Source organism: Amblyraja radiata, chromosome 13, assembly GCF_010909765.2.
Source record: "Amblyraja radiata isolate CabotCenter1 chromosome 13, sAmbRad1.1.pri, whole genome shotgun sequence".
Lineage (NCBI taxonomy): Eukaryota > Metazoa > Chordata > Chondrichthyes > Rajiformes > Rajidae > Amblyraja > Amblyraja radiata.
In genome coordinates this window covers 59,736,890-59,750,263 of record NC_045968.1, presented here as the reverse complement: position 1 = coordinate 59,750,263, position 13,374 = coordinate 59,736,890, and the positions used below count along the sequence as shown (strand labels likewise).

The 13,374-nt window shown below is 43.0% G+C and overlaps 1 protein-coding gene across 2 annotated transcripts in view; it reads right to left on the bottom strand.

The window, feature by feature from the left end:
• clcn2 (chloride voltage-gated channel 2) overlaps positions 1-13,054 on the bottom strand; it is a 462,683-nt gene extending 449,629 nt beyond the window's left edge. For both annotated transcript variants that reach the window (XM_033032183.1, XM_033032184.1), the window contains exon 1: positions 12,830-13,054. In XM_033032183.1, coding sequence (XP_032888074.1) covers positions 12,830-12,880 — 51 coding nt within the window. In that variant the 5' untranslated portion in view covers positions 12,881-13,054. The remainder of the gene's footprint in view (positions 1-12,829) is intronic.
• Positions 13,055-13,374: the final 320 nt, after the last annotated feature.

The window sequence follows — 13,374 nt, the reverse complement described above, 5'->3', positions numbered from 1 at the left end:
GACTCCGCTATTTTTAAGAGCCCTATCTAGCTCTCTCTTGAAAGTATCCAGAGAACCAGCCTCCACCGCCCTCTGAGGCAGAGAATTCCACAGACTGACAACTCTGTGAGAAAAAGTGTTTCCTCGTCTCTGTTCTAAATGGCTTACCCCTTATTCTTAAACTGTGGCCCCTGGTTCTGGACTCCCCCAACATTTTCTCATAAACTCCCTACACACTGGGGCTAATTTACAGCGGCCAATTAACCTTCAAGCCCGAACGTTTTTGGGATGTTAGATGAAACCCAGCGGAAGTGACAGAGGGAACGTACAATATCCAGACAGACTGCCCCCGAGGTTAGGACCGAACCAAGGTCTCTGGCTACTGTGACACCCATTCTACATTAACCTGTTCAGGCACTTCCAAATTGTCACCAAAAATAGACATAAAATGCTCAGTAGGTCAGGCAGCATCTCTGGAGAATAAGGATAGGTGACGTTTTGGGACGGGACCCTTCTTCAGACTGATTGTAATGGGGGGTGTGGTAACTAGAAGCAAGAAAAGATGGCTTTCCCCCTCCGCCACAATCAGTCTGAAGAGGGGTCCCATCCCAAAACGCCTCCCATCCATGTTCTCCAGAGATGCTGCCTGACCTACTGAGTTACTCCAGCATTTTATGTCCATCTTTGATACAAACAGCATCTGCAGTTCCTATTTATTACAGTTAATAATTACCCTTGGTCTTTATGTCTCTCTGCTTGTTGTTTTGTAGCTAGTTATTGCCTTTCTGAATAGAAATGATTAAACCCCAAGTCATGGGTATTGCATGCTGTATCTTACTGAAGACCAAAATGTCATTGAACATCCACTTTTCCGAATACCTCTGCTCAGTCCGCAATAACCTACCTGAACTCCCGGTGGCTCAGCACTTCAACTCCCCATCCCATTCCCAATCCGACCTCTCTGCCCTGGGTCTCCTCCATTGCCAGAGTGAGCAACACCGGAAATTGGAGGAACAGCACCTCATATTCCGCCTGGGTTGCTTGCGTCCGGATGGCATGAACGTTGAATTCTCCCAGTTTTGCTAGCCCTTGCTGTCTCCTCCCCTTCCTTAACCCTCGAGCTGTCTCCTCCCATCCCCCTGCCCTCGGGCTCCTCCTCCTCCCTTTTTCCTTCCTTCTCCCCCCCCCACCCCCCATCAGTCTGAAGAAGGGTTTCGGCTCGAAACGTCGCCTATTTCCTTCACTCCATAGATGCTGCTGCACCCGCTGAGTTTCTCCAGCATTTTTGTGTACCATCCACTTTTCCTTGATATTTTCAGATAAAGGCCAGTCAAATCTGTCTTACCTATTGAAATCCCAGTTGGCTATGGTTAATGATGTTTTCAGTATCCAACTGCTTTTCTACTATATCTTTTGAGGAAAAACTGAGATTCCTAACAGTAATATGAAGGTATCTATAACACCACATTCTATATAAGGCATTAATTAGCAAAGAATTCCCAAAACGCTTCATAAAAGCATCGCCAAATAAAGGAAATTTAAATTGCAGACGACACCAAGCTTGATCAACGCGATAGATTTTATGTTGTCTTTTAGAGAAGAAGAAAAAGGAAATGGAAGAGTCAGCAAAGAGATTCTGGAACTTGGGTCCTTGACAGGCTGATAATCTTTGAACAATTAATTTTGAGATGCACAAGCGTCAAGAAATCTGAAGGGATTTGACGACGGAAGGATTTGTAAACAAGGATAAAAATGTTGAACAATGTTGGGGCAGCATGGTGGAGCAGCGGTAGAGTTGCTGCCTTACAGGGCCAGAGACCAGGGTTTGATCGTGTCTTCCAGGTGCTGTCTGTACAGAGTTTGTACATTCTCCCTGTGACCTGTGTGGCTTTTCTTCGGGTGCTCAGGTTTCCTCCCACAGACCAAAGACATACAAGATTTTACATTAATTGGCTTTGGTAAAAATGGTAAATTGTCAATATTGTGTGTGCAGGATAGCATTGGTGTTTGGGGATCGCTGGTTGGCACAGCTTGGTGAACCAAAGGGCCTGCTTCCGTGCTGTATCTCTAAACTAAACTAAACCAGGGGCATTACTCAATCATGAATCAAACAGGAGGCAAGGGGTGATGGGGTAATGACTATCAGTACAACAAGGACTTGCAGTTGAAAAAATGGGCAATTATTAAGATGCCATCGTCATTACAGCCTAGATGGAATCCCTTTAGCCCATCAGGTCCATGCTTGCTCTCCATAGTCATAGTCATGGACAATGTAAACAGGCCCTTCGGCCCAACTCACTCATGCTGATTAAGATGCCCATCTAAGCTAGTCCTACTTGCCCACATTTGTATGATAAGCCATACAGGGATGACAATGTCCACTCTTCACATGATTTTCAAGAAAGAAGCTTCCGAGTGTCCCAGAAACAGGGCTCAAAGGAAACATCAACATCTTGTTATAAACAAGAAGCAAGAGTTTCAGCTGTGGTTTGGTGGACCAAGCCACTCGCTGGAAACTGTGCACATCCCGCATCTGAAAATGGGATCCTATATTTGCTTAATGAGTTCCAAAGAAAATGCAATTAACTGATGTAGTAATTATAAGAAGAATAATGGCAGGTCAGCACAGATAGCGGCAAATGATGAGTCACGGGAGTCTGCCAATGCTGGTATCCATAGTAAACAAACTGCTGGAGAAATTGGGACAGGCGGCATCTATGGAGGTAAATGGACAGGAAACGTTTCAGGTCAGGACCCTTCTTCAGATAAGGTTTTGCACAGTAGGCTGCTCTGGAAGGTAGATCGCATTGGGATCCAGGGAGAACTAGGCAACTGCATAGAAAATTGGCTTCATGGATGGATGCAGTGAATGATGGTGGAAGGTTGCTTTTCAGACTGGAGGCCTGCAACTAGTCGTGTGCCTCAGGGTTCAGTGCTGGGCCCATTGCTGTTTGTGGTTTATATCAACTATTTGGATGAGCATGATTACTAAATTTGCAGATGACACTAAAGTAGATGGCATTTTGGATAGCAAAGGTGGCTTTCAAAGATTACAGCAGGATTTAATGCCAAACTGGACAGGATGTCACAGTGAATGGTAGGGTTCTGGGGAGTGTTGCAAAGCAGAGGGATCTCGGAGTGCAGCTAAAAGGAGAGGTTGAATAAGCTTGGATTGTTTTCTCTGGAGTGTTGGAGGTTGAGATGAGACTTGATAGAAGTATATAAAATAATGAGAGGCATAGACAGTCAGAACCTATAGAGCCAGAGTACATTTGTGTGGGCAAGTCTAGCCGAAGGATCTGTTTCCGTGCTGTATGACTCCAATAGACAGGGTGACATTCACAGTCTTGTCCCCTAGGGTCAGAGAATCAAAGACAAGAGGGGCAAAATGTAATACAAAACTGAAGAGGTTGGTGTCTATATGTGGAATGAGACAGATATTACAACAGCAGTTAGAACATAGAACAATACATCACAGGAACAGGCCATTCATCCCACAGTGTCTATGCCGAACATGATGCCTAGTTAAACTGATCATATCTGCCTATACATGATTCATATCCCTATACCCCCTGCACTTTCATTGCCAATCTAAAGGCCTCTTAAATGCCACTATCTGCCTCCACCTGGCAATGCGTTCCACATCCCTACCACTATCTGTGTAACAGACTTGTCCCGCACATCTCCATTGAACTATCCCCCCCCACCATGAGCCAGTTTTCCGTGTGGGATTGGCAGTGAAGTGTTCACAGTGTCGTGAACTGTCCTGGGGCCCACACGTAGATGATATCACAAAGAAAGCATGCCAGCGATTCCCTTGGAAGTTTAAAGAGATAGAATTTATAGACACAGTGGAAACAGGCCCTTTGGCCCATCAAGTCCACACTGACTATCGACCACCCATTCACATTGGTTCCATGGGTTCTTTTACATGGGCCAATGTTCTAACCAACAAACTCACATCTTTGAGATGTGGGAGGAAACCTGAGCACCCAGCGGAAACCCAGGTGGAGAACTTGCAAACTTCACATAGACAGCACCCAATGCCAGGATCGAAAGGTTCTGGCTATCTATGCCAGGGGTTTCCAACATTTTTCATCCCGTTTACCCCAGGCAACTTTAATAGCACATAACAATGTTGTTTCACTTATTTATGAACAATTCATGATGAACAGATACCAGAACCAAACACAGTCAGTCAATGAGAAAAAATATGCACAAATTCAGAATCAACACATTTACCCCCTGGGTAGGCGAAATTTATCCCAGGCTGGTTTTATATACTTCTCTCGTCTCCCCTCAACCCCCGATGTTCCAGAGAAAACAATCCAAGTCTATCTGCAGCTGAAACCCTCTAATGAGGCATTCTGATGAAAGCCTCAACAGCTTTCCTGCAAAGGGGCGACCAGAACTGCACACTATACACCAAATTATATTTAGAAGACACTGGGACAGGTACATGGATAAGAAAGATTGAGAGGGATATGGTCCATACGCGGGAAATGCAACAATCTTAGATGGAACATCTTGGTTGGCACAGGCGAGTTGGGCTGAAGGGCCTGTTTCCGTGCTGTTTAACTATGACTAATTGCTTTGATCTCTGTTCTTGCTGGAAAGAGCAATGTGTGATAATCAGGAAAGGAAGGAATCAGAATTCTGCCACATTTTCTCATCTATTTTCAGCCACCAATAAAACAATTTTATAATGTGAGCTTTCGGATGATTGAACGAATTGTAAAATCTTAACAGTGCAGTAAAAATCTTTATGACACAGGACAATAAATGAAGCTGAAATAATAGTGAAATGTGGCCCAATACTAATGATTTATATTATTTAACGAGGCCCCGTTCAATAACAAATGGAGGCTAAAAAGTGAACAGAAAATTAGGAATTTAAAGAGAAATATTTTAGTCTACTTCAGTGTGTGTGTGTGTGTGTGTGTGTGTGTGTGTGTGTGTGTGTGTGTGTGTGTGTGTGTGTGTGTGTGTGTGTGTGTGTGTGTGTGTGTGCGCAGAAAATGTGTAGTATCTGTATGCAGCTACATATACTGTACAGATATATATATATACACACACACACACATGCATATACATATATATATACACACACACACACACACACACACACACACACACATATATATATATATATATACGCATGTGTGTATATATATACACACACTGAACTTCTTTTTTCTCTGGTTTATTATATTGTTTACAGTGTACTATTTTTACATATTCTGTTGTGCTGCTGCAAGCAAGAATGGCATTATTCTATCTGGGACATATGACAATAAAACACTCGAGTACAACTGACAACTAATATTCCTCCATCTGCCGACTCCATCTCCATCTCCATCAGGGATAGTTAAGAGTCCACAATTGGAGTGTAGATGTCTCAGATGGTTATAGGTCTGGCAGAGAGTACACCTGAGATAGTTACAGTTTAGTTTAATTTATTGTCATGTGTACCGAGGTACAGTGAAAAGCTTCTGACCTGTCAGCAGAAAGACAATACATTATTACAATCGAACCATTTACATTGTATAGATACATGATAAGGGAATGGCGTCTAGTGCTGCAGGAATAGAGATTTAAGAGTGTGGAGCGATTGTAATATGTGACTGCAGATCTACTTCTGTGGCTAGCAGGCAAATCGTCGCCTGGGCTGGTCGCCATCTTGGAATCCAAGGAGACCAAGTTTGGAATCTTGGAGACCAAGAATCGCAAATCCGTGGAAGGATTTAAAAACATGAATGAGAATTACTGAAGTGGCATTGATAACCAGAAACCACTGCACAGAGTATGTGAAGAGGTCCCATCCCAGCGTGTATGACACTTTGACCGCAGACCTGCTGGGAGTTGAGCTACATGACAGACACCATGTCCACGGATGCTCTGATGCGTACAGAGATAATGTGGAGCATGGCTCAGAGATCATTGTGGTCACATTTAAAGGTAACAAAGACACAGGCAATCACTTCTGCAGATAAACTGAGGGTCAGCAGAAGGACATGCACTGTCATAAGTAAATACCCCGCTTCAGAAAGTTGCCAGGAAAATCGATAGCTGGGATTTACAGCTCATTTCACAGACCAAAGAGAAAGGTTTTGTTTGGCCTTCCCAACACTTGCACAGCATGTTTTGGGAAGGAACTGCAGATGCTGAAAATAGACACAAATACTGGAGTAACATTAGAGATGGCCAGACAGCATCTCTGAAGAAAAGGGATAGATTACATTTCACGTTGAGACCCTTCTTCAGACTGAGTCAGGATAAAGAGGAACTAGAGATATAGATGGTGATGTAGAGAGACATAGAACAAATGAATGAAAGATATGCAAAAAAGTAACAATGACAAAGAAAACAGGCCATTGTTAGCTGTGGCCTAGGTGTGGCCTAGGTGAGATGCAGTACTGTGGCCTAGGTGAGATGCAGTACTGACAATGAGATTCAACAAGATGACTTTGAAGCTAGTATGATTCAGGTGGGGGAGGGATGGAGAGAGAGGGAGGATGGAAGAGTTACTTGAAGTTAGAGAAATCAAATTCATACCACTGGGTTGTAAGCTGCCCAAGCAAAATATGAGATGCTGTTCCTCCAATTTGTGTTTGGCCTCACTCATCATACCATTTGGCCTAATCATACCGCTGGGTTGTACATGGCATTATGTCTGCTCATCAAAATACTGGATTATGGATTTCAGCATGACAATGTAAAAATAGTAGCCTTCACAAGGAGTAATTTTCCTCATATTTAATGATAAGGAAATATTTATTATTTTATATATATATCGGGTCTCGCCCCGAAACGTCACCCATTCCTTCGCCACAGAGATGCTGCCTGTCCCGTCGAGTTAATCCAGTTTTGTGTCTTTCTTTTTTAATATATATATATTATATTATTTAATATTTAATATTTATTCATATTATTTAATATTTAATATTTATTCATATATATATTTTTTACATTATACATTTAAAAAATATATACATATAAAAAAAATGAATAAATATTAAATATTAAATAATATGAATAAATATTAAATATTAAATAATATAATATATATTAATAAAGAAAGCCACAAAAAACTGGATTAACATTTTTTTTAAATATATATATATATATATACATTAAAAAAAATATATATGAATAAATATTAAATAATATGAATAAATATTAAATATTAAATATATTAAATAATATAAATGTATATTTAATCCAGTCATCACTGACATTCCCAGCCCTCACTGGTAATGGAATCACAGCAGTCCTCCAGGTAAATTTCTCCCTATAACATTGTTGGATCAGGAGTTCCATGATTTGGATCCAGACATTTGTCTATTTTAGCGGATAGTCCATAATTTATCACAAAGTGGACAAGGGCCCTTCATTCAAGGAGGACCTTTTAAAATCATTCCTCTACAAACAAAAACGTCAACTGAAACATTCTGAAATATAATTACAGGAGACATTTAGTTCCCTGGTAGCAGGTGATTCACAGAGAAACCTGCAGTCAATGGTGTTCCCACACGCCTTCTTCCCCAGCCTTTTATGGTGATCAATAAAGGGGAAAATGGTCATATCCTGATGACTATTCCAAGTCAAGTGCCAGTTCCTCCTGTACATATCAGCTTCACTTACTCTAGTATTTGGTAATGCAACATCCTCCATCTAAGCAGATGATTCATGAAAAAGCCAATCGGCAGCAAAACATGCCAAACTTGGCAAGGCCGTGAGCACACCAGCGCATACATTAGCACAGATACTATCTGGAATTAGCCCCACAATTCTTATAAAGATTTAATATTAATCAGAGAGGCAAATTCTTCACTCAAATGGTGGTGGGTATATGGAACGAGCTGCCAGGAAAAATGGTTGAGGCAGGTATTATAGCAGCATTTAAAAGACACTTGCTGTGATATATGGAAAGGAAAGGTTTAAAGGGAAATGGGGCAAATGGGACTAGGTTAGATGTGGCGTCTTGGTTGACATGCACAAGTTGGGCGGAAGGGGAATGTTTCCGTGCCTTATGACTATTAGACGTTGCAGAGAGGTGTGCGTGTAGCCCAGATCAACTTCCCTACCACTGACTTAGAGTTGTAGAGAGTCATAGAGTCAACAGTGTGGAAACAAGCCCCCAGGCCCAACTGGACCATGCTGATCAACAGGCCCCATCTACACTAGTCCCACCTGCCCATTCTTGTCCAATAATCCTTTAAACCTATCCTTTCCATGTACCTGTCCAAATGTATCTTAAACATTATGATAATACCTGCCTCAACTACCTCTACCAGCTACCTGTTCCAAAAACCCACCAACGTTTGTGCAAAAAAGTTGCCCCTCAGGTTCCTATTAAATCTTTTCCCCCTCACCATAAACCCATGTCCTCTGGGCAAAAGAATCTGTGCATTGATCCTACCAATTCCTCTCATGATTTTGGACATCACTCTAAGATCACCCCTCATCCTCCTGCACTCCAAGGGGTAAAGTCCTAGCCTGCTCAACATCTTCGAGTGCTGGCAACATCCTCATAAACCTTCTCTGCACCCTGTCCAACTTGACAACATCTTTCGTATAACATGGTGACCAAAATGAAAAACAATTTTCTAAATATGGCCTCTCCATATACAACATACAACTTATACAACTATATATCTTGTACAACTATATCATGACCTCCCTAATTCTCTACTCAATACTCTGATTGATGAAGGCCAATATGCCAAAAGTCTCTTGACCACCTGATCTGCCTGCGACTCCACCTTCAAGGAACGATGTACTTGCACATCTGGATCCCTCTGCTTTCCAGAGCCCTGCCATTCATTGTTTAGGTCCAGCCCTTGTTAGACTGCCCAAATTGCAACACCTCTGTGTATAAAACTCCATTAACCATTCTTTACCGCATCTGCCCGCCGATCAGATCTTCACTATCTACAATACCACCCACGTTTGTGTCACCAGCAAACTTGCTAATCTTGCCATGTACATTCGCATCCAAATCATTGATATAGACGACAAACAGCATTGGAAATTGCCCAACACCGAACCCTGAGGCACACCACTATTTGCAGGTCTCATCCAAAAAACAGCCTTCCACCATCACCTTTGCTTTCTTCGATGAAACCAATTTTCTATCCAGACAGAGTTTCTTCTTGTATCCCACGCGATCTAACCTTCCAGCGCAGCCTAGTCAAATGCCTTGCTGAAATCCATATACACAAGGTCTACAGCTCTGCTCTCATTAATCTTTTTGGTCACATCTTCAAAAAAAACGCAATCATATTGATGAGACTCCATCTACACCTCATGCAGTCTTGGGAATGCAGCCAATATAATCAATGATGTTTTTCACCCCAGTTATTCCCTCTCCTCTACTCTCCCACCTGACAGAAGATACATAAGCTGGAAAGCACTAGCCGTCATATATTGGAATAATTTATTTCCCTATTATCAAACTACTGAACAATTCTCCCATAAGCAACCATGCAGCCCCATTATTCCAACGTATCTCATTGTAGGCGGTGGCCTTTTTCCATGTAGTGGTAACTATAACGCAGCAATGCTGTATATCTATATATTGTACTCTGGTATTTTACTCTTTACACTATCTGTTGTGTGAGGTTTGATTGTACTTATGTACAATATGGTTTGATTTGACAAGATAATGTGCAGGCAGAAATTCTTCACTGTATGCATGTATGAAGAACAATTCATGTGACAATGATAAACCAAACTCCTCTGCTTTCAGTCCAAAGAAGGGTTTCGAGTTCGACCCAAAACATCACCCATTCCTTTTTTCCAGAGATGCTGCCTGAACCGTTGAGTTACTCCAGCTTTTTGTGTCTATCTTCAGTGTAAACCAGCATCTGCAGTTCCTTCCTACACAATAGCAATATCAGTGCATGTAACCAAAGATGAAGAATGATCAAACTAAATGGTTTCCAACCATTAGATTTGGGGATTTTTCAGTTTCTTTCACATTTCTCAAACTCCTATTCAGGGCAAAGGCTGCCTTTTAATTCATGCACATCTTTTCCAAAAAGTGTCTTACTTTCCCAAAAGACAATCATAGAACATAGACTGTACAGCACAGGAACAGGTCCTTCAGCGTACAATGTCTGTGCCAAACATGAACCAAATTATACTAACCCCATCTGCCTGCACAGATCCACTTCCCTCTATTCCTTATATATTCACGTACCTGTCTAAACACCCCTGTAAATGTCACGGTCATGTCTGTCCACCCCAGCAAAACCTCCAATGCAGTCTATGTGTAAAAAACTTGCATTAACTCCGTTAAACCTTTTCCTTCTCACATTAGAACTATGCCTTCTAGTGTTTGACATTTCGAGCCTGGGGAAAAGAGACTTTATTTCTATGACTCTCATAATTTTATAAACTTCTCTCAGGTCTCCTCCCAGCCTTTGACACTCCAGAGAACATTACAGGTTTGGCCTATCTCTCCTTATAACTAATGCCCTGTAATCCAGGTAGCATCCTGGTGAGCCTCTTGTGTAGGTTATTGAGGGAGGGAAGGGAGGATCCTTGTTTCTTCTCTAGCCACAGGCGAGGTCCCAGAGGACTGGAGAATGACCAATGGTGTTCCTTTGTTTAAGAAGGGAAGTAGAGATTATCCCGGGAACTTTTGGCTGGTGAGCCTCATGTCAGTGTTAGGGAAACTATTAGAGAGAAATCTTCGAGATAGGATTTACTCCCATTTGTAAAAAAAAGGGCTAATTGAGGTTAGCCAGCATAGACGTGCCTCACTAACGTGAATGTGTTTTCTCGAGGAGGTGACAAAGATAAAGGTAGGGAGGTAGGGAAGGTATTGATGAAGTCGTGTTGTGGAGATGGATATGGTGATAACGTCCATCATGGCAGGTTGATCCAGAAAATGAAGATGTACAGGATTCGCAATGACTTGGTTGATGGGTTCAGTACTGGCTTATTCATGCAAGTCAGATGATTGTGGTGGAAAGAAGATATTCTGCATGGAGGTCTGTGGCCAGCAGAGTTCCGCATGGATCTGTGCTGGGAACGCTGCTGTTTGTGATACATATAAAAATGACCTAGCTGTAAATGTATACGAATCGATCAGTTAGTTTGCTGACAACATCAAAATTGGAGGAGTTGCAGACAGTGAGGAATGCTGTAGGAGGATACAGCAAGATATAGACCAGCTGAAGAAATGTGCAGAGAAATGGCTGATCGAGTTTATCCCGAGCAATTGTGAGGTGTTGCACTTTGGGAGGCTGAATGTAAGGGGAAAGTATACACTTAATGCAAGACTCTTAACAGCATTGATGTCAAAGTCCATGACTCACTGAAGATGGTAGCACATAGATAGGGTGGTTTAGAAGGTGTATGGTATGCTTGCCTTCATTGCTAGAGGGCTTTAATACAAGAGTCAGGAAGTTATGATGCAACATTATAGGGATTTGGTTAGGTTGCAAGTGGAGTTTGGCGTGTAGTTCTGGTCATCCCACTTCAGAAAAAATGTGGAAGCTTGGGAGAGGGTGCAGAAGAGGTTTGCCAGAATGTTGCCTGGATTAGGAGGATTCAGTTACCACAAGAGGTCGGTTGGACTTTGATTTCTCCAGAACGTTGGAGGTTGAGGAGAGACTTGATAGAGATATATAAAATAGAGAGGCATAGACAGTCAGAACCTTTCTCCCAGGGTGGAAATGTCCAGTGCTAGTGGGCATAGATGGAAGGTGAAAGGAGAATAGTTTGATGGAGATGTGCGGTGCACTTTATTTTTAACACAGAGGAGTCTGGAATGCACTGGTGGCTGATATGATAGTGGTGTTTAAGAGGCTTTTAGATAGATAGATATTCAGGAGTGGAGAGAATGGAGAATAAGGAATAATGGTGAGATCAGTTTTAACTTGGCATTGTGTTTATCACACACATTGTGGGCCCATGGGTCCATTCCCGTGCCGTACTGTTCTATGTAGGAAGGAACTGCAGATGCTGGTTTAAACCGAAGATAGACACAAAATGCTGGAGGAGCTCAGCGGGACAGGCAGCATCTCTGGAGAGAAGGAATGGGTGATGTTCCGGGTCAAGACCCCTTTCCTTTAAACCCCCCCAAAGTGGTTAATGTGCCCATATATATAACTGATCTATGTTCTGCTGTATCCCTTGACAACTTTCTTCACTGCCCACGGCTCAACCGAGTGTCGTCTTATGATGTCTGCAAATTAAAACATCGGCCGTTGAATAATCCCTCTTTAATTTGGAAACTTGCTCCTTATAAATTAGACAGCACTGGGGAAATGTCCCAACTGAGGTCTGATGATGTGTAATCAAACTAGTTGCTCAGAAGATGCAGGCAACTAATCGTAACTATTATTGGCATCAGCTGAGGCCTTTGTAAGAAATTCTTAACAATTCTATGAAGAAAGCGTTCATTTGAAGCTTCACTTGAAGCATTTCTGAGCTCGAAATTATTGTACTTTGAATGAAAACAGTGCCGAACGTCTTTCCGAATGGCGCGATTCACACACACACACACACCGTGTTAACAAGAAATCATCTCACACATCTAACAACACATATCTACAATGTGGCAAACTACACTTTGCTAATTGTCAAGGCCGGATTTCAATGGGGAAATAATGCACGTGGTCTATACATCAAGAACCTTGTATATATCTGTACTGGCAGCATCGCCAACCACAGAGTGAACACAAACAGCTGCGGCAATAGTCTTACTTCACGGCGCAGGAGTGAGTGGTGAACAGTGAAGAGAGACAGACAGGGGTCCAAGAGGAGACGCGGGTCCCAGGGCTGAACACGGACCCAGGCTGGTGCACGGTGCCAGTATGGGGGAAAGTAAGCTTACCAGAGTCTGCTCATAGTGGAGAGCGCCGCGGTTCGCCTCTGCTCCAGCCATGTCTGTGTCTGTGTCTGTGGCAGCCGCCGCCTGCTGCTGCTGCTGTAACACACAAGCTTGTCAGTTGCCGAGCCGGGCGGAGCGCACCACTCGCTGCGGCGGCCAGGGATGAATGGTGTTGCTCTACCGCCCCGCTACCCTGCCCGGACAACAGCCCGGCACAGGACACCTACCCCACCTCTGCCCCAGCCCACTACACTCCCCCCAGCGCCCAGCTCCACCAACAACAGCGGGCAGCTGCAGACCAGCGGACACTGGCTGTAACCCGTGCTCACCCACACTGTGGGCTGAGTTACACTGCGGAGCGCAGTTCCGGGTATATACCGGCAGCTCCGCACACAAGGTATGTGCCCACTGCCCTTTCGTCAAACCCACTCAAGGTGCAACATGTTTTTCCAACGCAGCCGCGGCGGGAGCATTAAAACACCCCACAGACTGGCTTAATGCTGTGTTATTCTGAGACCACTCGGAATAGTATAATAGACTTCCTTGTA